At 38.8% G+C, this 17,110-nt stretch overlaps 1 protein-coding gene across 2 annotated transcripts in view; it reads left to right on the top strand.

Annotated features, from left to right (window-relative positions):
- LOC132391345 (uncharacterized) overlaps positions 1-17,110 on the top strand; it is a 57,378-nt gene that overhangs the window by 5,593 nt on the left and 34,675 nt on the right. For both annotated transcript variants that reach the window (XM_059964402.1, XM_059964403.1), the window contains exons 2-3: positions 4,043-4,138; positions 4,740-4,886. In XM_059964402.1, the coding sequence (XP_059820385.1) occupies positions 4,043-4,138; positions 4,740-4,886 (243 nt within the window). The remainder of the gene's footprint in view (positions 1-4,042; positions 4,139-4,739; positions 4,887-17,110) is intronic.

Raw genomic sequence — 17,110 nt, 5'->3', positions numbered from 1 at the left:
GACGTTCAGAATTCAGAAGGATGAGGGGTGATCTCATTGAAAACTTTTGAATGTTGAAAGGCCTAGGCAGAGTAGATGTGAAAAAGCTGTTCCCATAGTGGGAGAGTCTAGGACAAGAGGGCTCAGCCTTAGGAGAGAGGGGGCACTCTTTCAAAGCAGAGATGCAGAAAAATTTCTTTTGCCAAAGGGTGGGAAATTTGTGGAATTTGTTCCTATATGCAGCTCTGGAGGCCAGATCGTTGGATGTATTTAGGTTAGAAATTGATAGGTTCTTCATTGGACACAGCATGAAAAATTATGGGGAGAAGGTCGGGAACCTGGGTTGAGGAGGGGATATTAAAAAATGGTTCAGCCAGGATGGGCAAGGTGGCCTAATTCTGCTCCTATGTCTTATGGTCTTATGGTTTACAAAGTGAGGCAGTGTCTAGTGAGACTGCTAGCGAGGACAGGCTAGTGACAGGGCAAAGACTGGATGAGTTGTAATGTAAAAGGGGTACAAATTAAAAAGGGTGATGAATACAGGACTGCAAGTTATATTTCAATGCATGCATTATATGGAATAAGGTAGATGAACTTGTAGCATAGATAGAGATTGGCATAAATGATGTTGTCGGCATCACTGAATTGTGGTTGGGAGCTTAACATTCAAGGATACACAAAGGACAGGCAGGTAGGCAGAGGGAGTGGTGTGGCTCTGTTGGTAAAAAAATGAAATCGAATCTTTAGAGAGAGGTGAAATTGGATTGGAAGTTGTAGAATCATTGTAGGTAAATGCTAAGAAACTGCAAGGGTAAAAAGACCCTGATGGGAATTATATGCAGACATCTGAGCAGCTTAAATGTGAGGTGTAAATTACAATGGGAGCTCGAAAATGCATGTCAAAAGGGCACTGTTATGAGAGTCATGGGGGATTTCAATATTCAGATAAACTGGGAAAATCAAGTTGGTGCTGGTATGTTTAAGGCAGAGGTTGATAGGCTCTTGATTGGTCAGTGCATGAGGGTTATGAGGAGAAGGCAAGAGATTGGGACTGAGAGGAAAATGAACCAACCGTGATGAAATGGTGGAGCAGACTTAATGGCTTAATTCTGCTCCTATACATTATAGTCTTATAGTTTTATGTATCAATATTACAGTGGAGTAAAGGAAATTACAGAGACATTTGAGAGGAGCTAGCTGAAGTTGGCTGTCAGGAGATATGAGCAGGGATAATGGTAGAACAGAAATTGCTGGAATTTCTGGGAGCAATTTCGAAGGCACAGGATAGATACGTCCCAAGGAAGAAGATGTATTCTAAAGGCAGGATGAGGCCACCGTGGCTTACAAGGGAAGTGAAAACCAACATAAAAGCCAATGGGAGGGATATAATAGAGCAAAAATTGGTGGGAAGTTAGTGGACTGGAAATTCTTTGGAAACCAACAGAAGGCAACTAAAGAAGTCATAAGGAGGGAAATATGGAATACAAATGTAAGCCAGCTAATAATATATAAAGAGTAAAAGAGAGATGAGAGTAGATATTGGATTTCTAGAAAACAATGCTGGAGAGGTAGTAATGAGGGAAGAAGGAAATGGCGGATGAACTGAATAAGTATTTTGCACCTGTCTTCATAGAGATAGACATTTGCAGTATGCCGGAAGTTTGTGAGTGTCAGGGGGCTCAAGTGAGTGAAGTTGCCATTACTAGGGAAAGGTACTTGGGAAACTGAAAGTTCTGAAATGAGATAAATCACCAAGACCAGATGGTGTGCATCCTAGGGTTCTGAACGAAGTGGCTGAAGAGATTGTGGAGGCATTAATAATGATATATGAAGAATCAATAGATCCTGGCATGGTTCAAGAGGACTGGAAAATTGAAAATGTCACTTCATTCTTCTAAAAAGGAGAGAGATGGCAGAAAGGAAATTATAGGCCAATTAGTCTGATGTCAATGGTTGGGAAGATGTTGGAGTCAGTTGTGAGGGACATAGTTTCTGGGTACTTCGAGGCACATAATAAAATAAGCCATAGTCAGCATGATTTCCTTAAGGGAAAATCTTGCCTGACAAACCTGTTGGAATTCTTTGAAGAACTAACAAGCAAGATAGACAGAGGATCAATGGATGTTGTGTAGTTGTACTTTCAGAGGGCCTTTGACAAGGTGCAACATAGGATTCTGCTTAACAAGTTAAGAGCCCTTGGTATTACAGGCACGATTCTAGCATGGATGGAGCAATGGCTGATTGGCAGGAGGCAAAGAGTGGGAATGAAGGGAATCTTTTCAGGTTGGCTGCTGTTGACTAGTGCTGTTCCAAGGGGGTCTGTGTTGAGACTGCATTTTTTTCACTTCATATGTCAACGATTTGGGATGATCTAATTGATGGCTTTGTGACTAAGTTTGTGAATGATTCAAAGATGGATGGAGGGGCAGGTAATGTTGAGGAAATGGAGAGGTTGCAGAAGGACTTAGATTAGGATAATGGACAAAGAAATGGCAGATGGAATACATTGTAAGGAAGTAGTCATGAACTTTGGTAGAAGAAATAAAAGCATAGATTATTTTCTAAATGGAGAGAAAATTCAAAAATCTGAGGTACAAAGGGACTGGGGAGTTCTCATGCAGGATTCCTTGAAGGTTGATTTGCAGGTTGAGTTGGTAGTGAGGAAGAAAAATGCAATGTTAGCATTCATTTTGAGAGGACTAGAATATAAAAAAAGGATGTAATGTTGAGGATTTATATGCCACTGGTGAAGCCTCACTTGGATTATTGTGAGCAGTTTTGGGTGCCTTATCTAAGAAAGGATATGCTAACATTGGAGAGGTTTCAAAGGATGTTCATGAAAATAATTCCAGGATTGAAAGGCTTATCTCATGAGGAGTGTTTGATGGCTGTGGGCCTGTACTCCCTAGAATTCAGAAGAATGATGTGGGATCTCACTGAAACCTTTCAAATTTTGAAAAAGCTCTATTGTGTGGATGTGGAAAGGAATTTTCCTATGGTGTGAGAGTCTAGGACTAGAGGATAGAGCCTCAGAATAGAGGGACTTCTATGTCCCTCTAGAATGGAGATGAGGAGGAATTTCTTTAGCCAGAGGATGGTGTATCAGTGCAATGCATTGCCACAGGCAGCTGTGAAGGCCATATCATTGCGTATATTTAAGGCGGATGTTTATAGATTCTTGATTGGACAGGGCATGAAGAGTTACAGGGAGAGAGGAGGAGACTGAGGCTGAGAGGGAAATGGATCAGCTGTGATGAAATGACAGAGCAGACTCGATGGACCAAATGGCCTAATTTTGCTTCTATATCTTATGGTCTTATGTTCAGCATCTGCATAGAGTAGGAAAGGAGGAGATAATAAAAACAGAAAACACTGAAAATATTCAGTAGGCCAGGCCATGTATATTGGAAGGGATACAGAATTAATGTTTCAGGTGAAAGACATTTTGTCCAAACTGGGAAGGAGACAAATGAAGCTTGTTTAGATGCAAGGAAGGTTGGCAAGAGGATGTGTATCTAATAGGGTAAAAGCGGGGTATCCAAGAGGATTAGCGGTAAACCAGATTATCTGGGAGTGAATGGGAACAGTTAGAGAGCAGGTGGAATCAAGGTAGCTGTGGGAGTCAGTGGGTTTGTAGTAAATAGTCCATCTTTTGAGTGACAGAGAGATCCAGAAAGTGGAGAAAGATATCAGACATGCGTCAAGTGAATTTGAGGATGGGGTGGTGGTTGATAAAATTTAGTGAGTTCCCACAACTCGTGCAGGATACAGCTCAAAAGCTGTCTACAATATCATGGAAAATAATTGGATAGTAATGTTCTGTTATATTTGAAACATAGGCTATTTCATGTGGCGAATGAAAAGGTGGGCATAGACAGGCCCACTTGAATGTCAATGACTACACCTTTGGTTGAGGTTGTTACATAAGGCAGTTCATAGTTTGAAATCCAAACTTCACCCTAAATCCATGGTCTCACTATTTAATGTTTCATTATGTCGCTTTGTCTCTGTGCATTTAATGAGTGTGATCTTGTCTTGTACACATTCCTGTTATGAAATTCAGGAATTTGGTATGTTGCGAGGTTCACCTAAGCCTCCGACCGAATCTGTTGACAACACAACTGACCTGAGATCTGGCACAGTGTCAACCGTTTCCACGGTAGGGTTTGCATTTTTAGTTTTTTCTGAACATTTATGTCTTGCCTCTTTTTGTGTTCGTAGACAAGTTACAAATGAATTGACACTGCTCCCTTCAGTGAACAACACTGTTAACAAAACTACTGCAAGTAATTCTCCATGATTTAGTTTCATTTGCTGACCAAAATCCTGCTTTTTAAAACTTTCCTTTACTAAACAGTTAAACATGTATTCACCATCCAACCTTCATAGAAGTCTGTATCCTATATACACTTTGTAGTTGTCAAAGAAGTAAATCATAGAATCATAAGCTATTTTACTAGTGGACCTAACAAAATTAAATTACTAATAAAGTTGGGATGGAAATGTTTTCGAATAAACTAACAGCATGAGTAATTTTGTAGATTCAAAGACAATAAAACTTATTTTGATACTGGATGTGCTCCATATCCAAGATTGGGATACTTCTTGGAATGTAACATTTTAACCAAAATAACCATAATTTTTAAAGTTTTGGTTACAACATCAGTTTGGGCTTTCAAAGTGGAATTGGGAGGGCACTTAAGGAATGTGAAAGTGACTGATGGTGTTGCAATGCTTAATTAAACTTAGCTCTGTTTCAGGAAACTTTCAATGGCAGCCCCAAATCAAGTGGAAAGGAAGCAGTGTTGCCTAGAAATGTACCTACACCACGTCGGAAATGTAAGAGACCTAAGGGACGTAAGGGTTGCTGTCTGAGTTGCTTTGGTGGTCACACTCCTCTTGCGTTGGTGAGTAAAATAGCCAAATAAATGAAATGTGGTTTACAAATTTACATATTCATCTCCTTAGACATAGTGACAGTGGATGTTTCAGGCTAAGATGTTGACTGTACTCTTTTCCACAGATGCTCCCTGGCCTGCTGTGTTCCTCCAGCATTTTGTTTGTGTTGCCTGTCTTTAGGATCATTTAGTGGAATTAACTGTTCGATTAAGACACCAAGATTGCTTTGCTTATCTTGTCAGTGAACAAGCGGAGGTTCTGGAGGTTCTTGCGGAGTGAACATTGGAGATACGTCGTAATTTCTTTGGGCTGTGTAGGCAATAGTAGGCAGTACATGGGACAGCACTGCTGTCCTGTCTATGTCTTGGTTTTGTGTCTGATTTAATGACCTGATATTCAAACATATTTTTCCTCAGAGAGCCACAGGCTGTGATGTTGTACTTAAGGCAATGTTGAATTTCATTATTTTGTTGTAAATACTATATGGTTTCATTTCATTTTTCAATCTTTTTATTGTTTTTCCAATAAAAAATACAAATCAGAGTAGAAGTTTAGCAAACAGATAATACAAAAGACGTATAAACAGCAGTAGATCAAAGTATATATATAATCAAAATCAGATAGGTATAATGTTAGGCTGTTATATATACAATATAATCAAGAAACCACAACTCCTCTTAACAAATTGTAAAAAAAAAATAGAAAATTTTATTTAATAAAAGGAAAAAACCCACTAAACTACAACATTTGTAAATTGGAATAAATAAAAGAAAAAAAGAAAAGAAAGATTGGGCAGTCCACTTGAGGATAAAACTAGAAGAAAAAGAAAGAGAAAAATCAACTTTCCCGTCACCTCCGAACCTTCACGGATAAGGATTTTCCCTAAAGAGAATAAAGAAAAATAAATAATTAAAATAAGTTAAATTATATGAAAATATTGAACAAAGGGTCACCAGACGAGCTCAAAATTAAAAGATGTATCAAACATCTGGCTTCTAATTTTCTCCAAGCTTAGTCATGACATAATGGAGGAGAGCCAATAAAAAACAGTAGGCAGATTAGAATCTTTCCAGTAGAACAAGATAGCAGTCCTAGCCAGTAAAGTTGAAAAGGCTGTCACATGTTGAACGGAAGCTGATACTCTACCTACTTCCTCTGGAATAATCCCAAAAATTGCAGTCAGTGAATTGGGTTGAACATCCACATCTAAAACTTTAGATAGTATTCTAAACACATCCCTCCAAAAATTATTTAAGCTTACACATGACCAAAACATATGAGTTAGAGTAGCTACTTCTGTGTTACATCTGTCACAAATAGGGCTTATATTAGGAAAAATATGCACCAATTTATCTTTGGACATATGGGCCCTGTATACTCTCTTAAACTGAATTAAGGAATCGCTGCAATAATAGATGAATTATTAACTAGATAATAAATTTTACTCCATTGATCATCTGAAAGTGAATTTTGAAGTTCTATTTCCCAAGTAACCTGTAAGTATCTAAAAAAATGTGTATTAGAGATGTCATATTTATCCATTAACTGGGAAAAAGACATTAAACAATCCTGCAAGAACAAATCTAAAAAAGTTTTTATTCCCTTAGTTTTCCATGTTAAAAAAGCCTTATCCAGAGTTGATGGTTTAAAAATAATTAGAATAAATATTACTAGAGTAGAAAATTATTCAATTCAAAAAATCTACGAAACTGAAACCAGATTTTTGAAGTATGTTTAACAATAGGGTTGAGAGCTTGTCTACCTATTCTGGAGAACAAAATAGGAAAGGGAGCTCTAAATAAAGAAGCTAAAGAAAACCCCGTTACCAAATTTTCCTCCAAATGTAACCATGGAGGGTGATCCTGGTTATCTATATTATAAATCCAAAAAGTAATATAATGAATATTAATTGCCCAATAATAAAATCTAAAGTTTGGTAAGACCAGTCCTCCATCTTTTTTTGAATTTTGCAATGAAAATTTATTCACTCTAGAGCTTTTGTTATTCCAAACGTAAGACAGAATCATAGAATCTATCTTATCAAAAAATATTTTTGGAACATTTCAGTATAAAAATTTCAGTAAAATAACCATCTTTATAGCATTTATTCCATCTGTCAATGACATCGACATAGGCGACTATTTAGAAAGTGCTTGTTGAGTATATTCAATTAGAGGGGAGAAATTATACTTATATAGGTCTTTAAAATTTTTAGTAATTTTGATACCAAGGTAAGTGAAATGGTTTCTGGCAATATTAAAAGGTCTTTGATCATAATAATCAGAATAATTATTAATAGAAAATAATTCACTTTTGTATAAATTAAGTTTATATCCAGAGAAAATATTAAATTCCGTAAATATAGATAGCATAAAATGAATAGATTCCTATTAATGTTAACTAATAAATCATCCGCGTATAACAAAACCTTATGTAATTTATCCCCTCGCTTAATACCCTGCACAGAATTAGAATCCCTAAGAGCGATAGCAAGTGGTTCTAAAGCCAAATTAAATAATAAAGGACTGAGAGGACAACCCTGACGGGTTCCTCTATATTATCTAAAATAAGGAGACTTTTGATTATTAGTTATAACTGCAGCCACCGGCGCATGGTAAATCAATTTAATCCAGGAAATCAAGTCAAGTCAAGACACCAGGCAGGGATGCAGCTGCTCAGGATGCTCTCAATACAGCCCTTGTAGAATGTGATGAGGATGGGGGCGGGGGATGGAAGGTGGACTTTCCTCAGCCTTCTCAGAAAGTAGAGATGCTGCTGGACTTTCTTTGCTAAGAGCTGGTGTTGAGGGACCAGGTGAGATTCTCCTTCAGGTGAACACCAAGAAATTTGGTGCTCTTTAGGATCTCTACTGCGGAGCCATCGATGTTCAGCAGGAAGTGGTTGCTCTGTGCCCTCCTAAAGTCAACAACCATCTCTTTTGTTTTGTTCACATTAAGAGACAGGTTGTTGGCACTGCACCAGTCCGTTAGCTGCTGCACTTCTTCTCTGTAAGCTGACTCGTCGTTCTTGCTGATGAGACCCACCACGGTCGTGTCATCAGCGAACTTGATGATATGGTTTGAGCTGTGTGTTGCAGCACAGTCGTGGGTCAGCAGAGTGAACAGCGGTGGACTGAGCATGCAACTCTGGGGAGCCCCCGTGCTCAGTGTGATGGTGTTGAAGATGCTGCTCCCATTCCGGACTGACTGACGTCTCCCAGTCAGGAAGTCTAAGATCCAGTTGCAGAGGGAGGTGTCCAGGCCCAGTAGGCTCAGCTTTCCAATCAGTTTCTGAGGGATGATTGTGTTGAATGCTGAACTGAAGTCTATGAACAGCATCCGAACGTATGTGTCTTTTTTGTCCAGGTGGGTTAGGGCCAGGTGGAGGGTGGTGGCAATGGCATCGTCTGTTGAGTGGTTGGGACAGTATGCAAGCTGCAGGGGGTGCAGTGAGGGGGGCAGCAGGGTCTTGATATACCTCATGATGAGCTTCTCGAAACACTTCATGATGATGGATGTAAGTGCAATGGGACGGTAGTCATTTAGGCAGGACACTGAAGATTTCTTCGGCACGGGGACGATGGTGGCGGCCTTGAAGCACATTGGAATGGTGGTGCTGCTCAGGGAGATGTTGTAGATGTCAGTGAGAACATCTGCTAGCTGGTCTGCACATCCTCTGAGCACACTACCAGAGATGTTGTCTGGTCCAGCAACCTTCCGTGGGTTGATCCTGCACAGGGTTCTTCTCACTTTGGTCACGGTGAGACACAGCACCTGGTCATTTGTAGGAGGGGTGGACGTCCTCGCCGACACGTCATTTTCCACCTCAAACCGGGCGTAGAAGTTATTCAGTGCATTTGGGAGGGAGGCATCACCTGCACAGTCAGGGGATGTTGTCTTGCAATTGGTGATGTCCTGGATGCCCTTCCACATGCGCTGTGTGTCGCTGCTGTCCTGGAGGTAGCTGTGGGATTCGCTGGGCGTGTGTACGCTTTGCCCCTCTGATGGCTCAGGACAGTTTGGCCCTTGATGTTGTTCAAGCTGCCTTGTTGCCTGCTCTGAAGGTGGAGTTACGGGACCTCAGCAGCGCACGCACCTCTGCGGTCATCCATGGCTTCTGGTTGACAAGTATAGTGACAGAGTTTCATCATCAATGCACTTTCTGATGCAGCTGGTCACTGATGCTGTGTACTCCTCTAAGTTGGTAGAGTTGCTATCGGTTGCAGAACTCCCTGAACATGAGCCAGTCAGTGTGCTCAAGGCAGTCTTGGCCAGGTTTTCACCTGCTTCTGAACTGGTCTGGAGCGCCTGACGAGCGGTCTGTATACTGGGATTAGCATAACAGAGATGGGGTCTGAGTATCCGAGGTGGGGGTGGGGCTCTGCCTGGTACGCATCGGGGATGTTTGTGTAAACCAGGTCATATGCGTTCTCCCCCCTCATTGCAAAGTCCACACACTGTTGGAATTTGCGGAAATAAATCCCGGGCCAAAATTAAACCTCTTCAAAACCGAAAATAAATAAGGCCACTCCAACCTATCAAAGGCTTTCTCTGCATCCAGCAATTTTGAATCGGGAGCAAGTTACAGCTTGTGATTCAGCTGGGAGCTCAGAGAATTCGACCGTGTAGGTAGGATTTAAGCCTACCTGGTCAATACCTATGGAGGAGGGGGAACTGCGCAGGCGCGAGTGACGTCAGCGTCGAGCGCGCACTTTAAAAGGCAGGACTTCTTTTCAGAGCGTGCAGTGGAGTCCGTGGAAGCAGAGTCCTGGGCTTTGGCTAAGTGGGCTTGGGCGTAAGGGGACTTCGGTAAGCCTGTGTGATTGCTCGCTGAGAGGAAGAAGGTAAGGTCACTAGGTGCTTTTTAGACTTATTCTATCAATCCAGTTCAGGTATGGGGGAGACAGTCAGAACAGTGGTGTGCTCCGTATGCAGTATGTGGGAAGTCAGGGTCAACACAGTTGTCCCTGATGACCACACCTGCAAGAGGTGCGTCCAGCTGCAGCTCCTATCAGCCCGAGTTAGGGAGTTGGAGCTGGAGCTGGATGAACTACGGATCATTCGGGAGGCAGAGGCAGAGATAGATAGCAGTTATCAGGAGGTAGTCACACCAAAAAACCAAGAAGTAGGCAGATGGGTGACGGTCCAGAGAGGCAGGGGGAGAAGGCAGAGAGAGCAGAGCACCCCTGCGGCCATTCCCATTAACAATAAGTATACCGTACTGGATACTGTTGATGGGGATGACCTACCAGGGATGAGATGTAGTGGTCCTGCCTCTGGCACAGAGGTTGAACCCTCAACTAGAAAGGGGAGGAGGGAAGAGAAGAGAGCGATAGTTTTAGGGGATTCTATAGTTAGGGGGGCAGATAGGAGATTTTGTGGGACAGATCGGGAGTCTCGGATGGTATGTTGCCTCCCTGGTGCCAGGGTCCGGGACATCTCAGATCGGGTGCAGGCTATTCTTGAGAACGAGGGCATGAACCCAGATGTAGTGGTCCATGTAGGGACCAACGATGTAGGTAAGCTGAGTGAGAGGGTCCTGCTTAGAGAGTTCAGGGAGTTAGGAGTGAAGCTGAAAGGCAGGACCTCCAGGGTGACAATCTCGGGATTGCTACCTGTGCCACGTGCGAGTGAGGCGAAGAATAGAATGATTAAGCACATTAATACGAGGCTGAGAGCATGGTGCAGGAAGGAAGGGTTCAGGTTTTCGGATAATTGGTCTTTGTTCCAGGGACATTGGGATCTGTTTCGAAGGGACGGTCTGCATCTGAACAGGAGGGGTACTAACATTCTTGCAGGAGTATTTGCCAGTGCTGCTCGGGGGGGGGGGTTTAAACTAGATGTGCAGGGGTCAGGGATCCAGATCCAGGGGGTTGGTCAGAAGGTGCATGGGGTTAAATGTGTACAAGGTTTGGGTGATCTTGAGAAGGTCATCAAAATTCAGGGTGCAATTAGCCCGATGGACATTCAAGGAGCTGGGTTAGGTACAGTAGACAGTGTTTAAGTAAAGAGAGGAGGAATGGGCTAAGAATTCTATACTTGAATGTGCGTAGTGTCAGAAATAAGACAGATGAGCTTGAAGCTCAGATGAAAATGGGGAACTACGATATTGTTGGGATAACGGAGACATGGCTGCAAGGGGATCAGGCCTGGGAATTGAGTGTACCAGGGTATACGTGCTATCGTAGAGACCGAAATATGGGAAGAGGGGGTGGGGTGGCCCTGTTGGTGAGGAATGAGATTCAGTCCTTAGCAAGAGGTGACTTGGGAACAGGGGAAGTAGGGTCTGTGTGGATTGAGCTGAGGAACAGTAAGGATAAAAAGACCCTAATGGATGTTGTGTACAGGCCCCCAAACAGTAGCGTGGATATTGGGTACAAGTTGATTAGGGAGTTAACATTGGCATGTGCTAAAGGTAATGCAGTTGTTATGGGAGATTTCAACATGCAGGTGAACTGGGAGAATCAGGTAGGTGCTGGACCCCAGGATAGGGAGTTTGTGGAATGTCTAAGGGATGTATTTTTGGAACAGCTTGTGCTTGAGCCAACCAGGAACTAGGCTATTTTGGACTTGGTGATGTGTAATGAACAGGAATTGATAAGTGATCTTGAAGTAAAGGAGCCATTAGGAAGTAGTGATCATAACATGATAAGTTTTTATCTACAATTTGAGAGGGATAAGGGCAGATCAGAGGTGTCAGTGTTGCAATTAAATAAAGGAGACTACGGAGCCATGAGGGAAGAGCTGGCCAAAGTTAAATGGGCGGATGCCCTGGCAGGAAAGACAGTGGATCAGCAGTGGCAGATATTCTTGGGGATAATACAAAAGTTGCAAAAGCAGTTCATTCCAATGAGAAGGAAGGATTCAAAGAGGGGGAAGTGGCTACAGTGGTTGACAAAGGAAGTCAGAGATTATATAGCATTAAAGAAAAAGAAGTATGACAGGGCTAAGATGAGTGGGAATACAGATGATTGGGAAAGTTTTAAGGAACAGCAGATCTTAACTAAAAAAGCAATACGCAGAGAAAAAATCAGGTATGAGCTCAGTCTAGCCAGGAATATAAAAGGGGATAGCAAAAGCTTTATTAGCTATGTGAAGAGAAAGAAGATAGTTAAGAACAATGTTGGCCCCTTGAAGAATGAATTGGGAGAAATTGTTATGGGAAACAGGGAAATGGCAACAGAATTTAAGGCGTACTTTAGATCTGTCTTCGAAGATGGCGACGTAAACATCTGCCTTTTAGGCGCTCTTCATTTTTTCAACTATAATCACCCTTTAATCAAATCTTTTCGAATTTAATCACATGGGTTGATACTTTAGATTAACTTTTTTTTTCTTCCTAAAACAATACTTGATCTAATCTTGTCAAACTTAAAATGGCTACAAGCAAGAAATTGTCTAAGGATCCTTTATCCATCGATGCAATTTCTAGTCTTTTGGACGTTAAACTGGATGCTAAACTTGCGGGTCTGGAAGGCAGGTTAGATGGTAAAATGGGAAGTAGACTGACAAGTTTGGAAAATAAGCTTACCAGGAAAATATCTGAACTTGAAGAAGTTGATAGATCGCTTGAAACTAAGCTTCAATCGCAGGCATCAGACATTCAGCGGCATGAAGATAAGATCGCGACTCTTGAACAATCAATTTGTGAAAAAGTACGTACAATTGAAGCGCTGCAGAAGAAGGTAGAGTCGAATGCTAAAACTATGGATCAGTATAATTTTAAAATCACTGATCTTGAAAATCGATCTCGCAGACAGAATTTGCGTATCATCGGGTTTCCCGAAAAAGTTGAGTCCGGTGATTTAACTGAATTTTTTTCTAAATTATTATGGGAAACTTTCAGTGCTGAAGGTTTGCAATCTAAACCTGTTATCGACCGCGCTCACAGAGTTGCGAGATTTTCGGCTCTGTCTGGTAAACCACGAGCGGTGATTGTTCGCCTTCATTATCCTCGGGAGAAAGAGCTTTTGATTCGATTAGCTCGTAAAAATGGTATGATTTCTTACAACACTAACACATTTCGAATTGTTGAAGATTATTCATACGATGTAATGAGATCGAGAATCGCTTTTAAACCAGTGATGGCAGAGATTCACTTGATTGGACTTAAACAAGCTTTAATGTGTCCAGCGAAGCTTAGGATTACGCTGAATGACAACAGTCAGCAATTTTTCAACACTCCGGAAGAAGCGAAGAAATTTGTTGAAGAATATAGATCTTCTAGTGCAACTTGAACTATGTGTCATGTTGAAGATTTTTCGGAGAGAGGATGCCATCTCATTTTAATTAACCTACGAAGCTGGGTTATAACTTCTTATCCTGATCTACGGGTCTGGTTCTTTTTTTTTACTATCATCATTGTTCTATAGATGCTCTTTTAATTTTTATAATATTTTTTAAATTCTTTTTTCTGTTTTAGATATACACATTTATATTTTGTAATAATGATTTAATTTTTTCAAGATGTCGTTTCTTCTTCCCATAAGACTTTGCTTTCTATAAGCATTTATTTGTTTGCCTGTACTTAGAAATGGGACGAATGTTTTGAATTTTTTAGTCTTTTTTTATATATTGTAGTGTCTATTAAATCTTTTTTTAAAATCATATTTTGATAACTTTTTTATTAAACTTTTTTAACAGATTGCTGAATTTACAGTTATATTTTGTAAGATGGCTTTTTCAAAATGTCGTTTCTTCTTCCCATAAGTCTTTGCTTCTGAAACGTCATCTTTCTTGTATTTGAATATGGAATTTTTTAAAGGTATATTACACTTTTAAATTTTAATGTTTATACTTTTTGTATTAATGATTTTTTGCTTTTTTATATTATTTTTTCATTTTGATTGATATATATTCTTTCTTTTTACAACCCTGTATTTATATCTGGGTGTTATATAGTTTCTCATTTCTTTCTTTTCATGAAGTTGCCATCTTGAAAATGGGGGTAATATTAGTATTAGTTCGTGCGCCTGCCGCTTGGCTTTTTTTCGAGGGGTTGGGGGAGGGGGTAGGGATCTTTTTTCACGCTTTTGCTTTTTATATTTTTGCTTTTAGTTTATGGGCCAACTTTAAATTATTAATATTGTTGAGGTGTCATGTTTTCCGGTTGCTCCTGAATCATTTTTCCTTCTTCCTGAATTATGGGTTATGTGTCTTTTTAACCTATTATGATACACACAACTAATATTGGCATGATGGATAAATCTATTAACTTTATCTCTTGGAATACTAATGGTTTAAATCATCCGATTAAACGTAAAAAAATATTTAAAGTATTCCATAGATTGAATGCTAATATTATTTTTGCACAGGAGACCCATATTAGGAGGGAGGATAATCAATGTTTTTTTAGGTTCTGGAAGGGTCAACAATTTCATTCGAATTGTACCGCCAAAATTAGGGGTGTGTCTATTTTTATAGACCCCTCAATTTTGTTTACACATCATGAAATTATTTCTGATCCACAGGGCAGATTTTTGTTGATAACTGGTTCACTTTTTAATTGAAACGTGGTTCTAGTTAATATTTATGCTCCAAACTTTGACTGCCCTGAATTTTTTAAACGTTTATTTACTTCCCTTCCTAATCTAAATGAATATATGTTGATAATGGCTGGAGATTTTAATTGTTGTTTGAATCCTTCGATGGATAGATCTAAACCTATCCGAACTCTTCCGAATAGATCAGCCTTACTTATTAATTCTTTTATGGTTGATTCGGGAATTACAGAAATATGGCGGTTTTTGAACCCTAAAGATAAAGAATTTTCATTTTTTTCACATGTATATCATAGTTATTCTAGAATTGATTATTTCCTTATTGATCATCGGTTATTAATGGATGTTATTGATTGTAAATATGATTCTATTACTATTTCGGATCATGCACCTTTGAAGTTATCTATCAAGATTTCAGACTTTTCCAATAATACTAGATCTTGGAGACTTAACGCTACTTTGCTTCAAGACCCAGAATTTGTCATCTACATAAAACAGCAAATTGACTTGTTTTTCTCAACAAACTATACTGAAGAAATTGACAGAGGAATACTTTGGGACTCTTTCAAGGCTTTTATCCGTGGACAAATTATCTCATATTCCGCTGGTAAAAGGAAACAAAGATATTTAGATATTGCTTTATTAGTGGGTAAAATTAAGGAAATTGATAAGATTTATTCCGTGACTCCTACCATAGAACTTTATAAGAAGAGAGTTGAGCTTCAAATGGAACATAGCTTATTATTATCTTCTTCAATTGAAAATCAATTAATTAGGACCAGGGCTCAATTCTATATTCACAGTGATCAAACTGTTAGCTAATCAATTAAAAGCTATTTCGACTAAGCGACAAATTATTAAAATTCGTAAACAAGACGGTAATTTAACTACTGATCATAAAGAAATCAATAACACTTTTCAAGATTTTTATAAATCTTTATATCAATCAGAATTTGATGGTGACCTGTCCATGATGGATAATTTTTTTTAACAATTTGAATATTCCTAAACTGATAGGTGAAGATCGTAGCTTGTTTGATGCTCCTATCTCTATGGCCGAAATAGGTGAGGCTATCTCATCAATGATTTCAGGGAAAGCTCCTGGCCCTGACGGTTATATTGTAGAATTTTTTAAAACTTTTTCTTCTTTGCTTTCCCCTTGGTTATGTGAAATCTTTAATGATGCATTTGCTAAGAAGAGATTACCTCAATCTTTTTATGAAGCTACTATCTCTCTAATTCTTAAAAAAGATAAAGATCCTACTTTATGTACATCTTATCGCCCTATATCATTATTAAATGTAGATTCTAAGATTCTTACAAAAATTTTAGCCATTAGATTAGAAAAGGTACTATCACAGATTATTTCAGAAGATCAAACTGGTTTCATTAAGAATCGGTATTCTTTTTTTAATGTTAGAAAATTGATTAATATAATTTATACTTCATCACCCACAGTCCCAGAATGTGTTATCTCATTAGATGCTGAAAATGCCTTTGATAGAGTTGAATGGACATACTTATTTAATGCATTGAGAAATTTTAATTTTAGTCCTAATTTTATATCATGGATTAAATTAATATATTATAAACCTGTTGCTTCTGTTCTTACAAATAATTATAGATCCTCTTTTTTTCAATTATCTCGTGGTACGAGACAAGGTTGTCCTTTAAGTCCTTTATTATTTAATATTGCATTAGAACCTTTAGCCATTGCTATTCGTGAATCTCCTAATATTTTTGGTATTACCCGTAATGAGAAGTTATACAAATTATCACTTTATGCTGATGACTTGCTGTTATATATTTCTGATCCTGATAGGTCTATTCCCGCTATTTTATCCTTGTTGGCTCAATTTGGTAGTTTTTCTGGTTATAAATTAAACTTACATAAGAGTGAATTATTCCCCTTAAACACGCAAACTTTATTGAATGACAGGATTCCATTTAAAGTTGTTACTGATAATTTTATCTATTTAGGTATAAAAATTACCAAGAAATATAAAGATTTATTTAGACTGAATTTTTCACCTATGCTTCATCAAATTCAATACCTTACTACAAGATGGTCTCCCTTATTCCTATCATTAGTTGGTCGGATTAATGCTATTAAAATGATGATATTACCGAAATTTTTATATTTATTTCAAGCCTTACCAATTTTTATTCCTAAATCTTTTTTTGACAACATTGACTCAAAAATTTCCTCATTTGTGTGGCAAAATAAAAACCCCAGGTTAAGTAAAAGGCAATTACAAAAATCTAAAAAAGATGGTGGTTTAGCTTTACCTAATTTTAGATTTTACTATTGGGCGAATAATATTCGTAACCTAACGTATTGGAAATTAGATTTGGACTCATCATTGTGTCCACAGTGGGTAAATTTGGAATGTAATGAGGTAAAGGGATATTCTCTATTCTCTGTTCTTGGTTCTTTTCTTCCTGCTGATTTAGTTAAATTCAATAAACAGATATCTAATCCTGTTGTCAAACATACATTACGAATTTGGTTTCAATTTCGTAAATTTTTTATTCTGAAAAACTTTGTTCTTGATAGCCCTATATTATTTAATTTTTTTTTCAAACCTTCCTTGACAGATCAAGCTATTAGCATATGGAAAAGGAAAGGTATAAAATGTTTTCGTGATCTTTTTTTTGAAGGTACTTTGATGTCTTTTGACCAACTTTCCAATAAATTTAAATTACCTAAATCTAATTTTTTCAGATATTTAC

The sequence above is a fragment of the Hypanus sabinus genome, chromosome 3, assembly GCF_030144855.1.
Source record: "Hypanus sabinus isolate sHypSab1 chromosome 3, sHypSab1.hap1, whole genome shotgun sequence".
NCBI classification, from domain to species: Eukaryota; Metazoa; Chordata; class Chondrichthyes; order Myliobatiformes; family Dasyatidae; genus Hypanus; species Hypanus sabinus.
The sequence above is the reverse complement of the archived record's forward strand: the minus strand, read 5'-3'. Positions and strand labels throughout refer to the sequence as shown.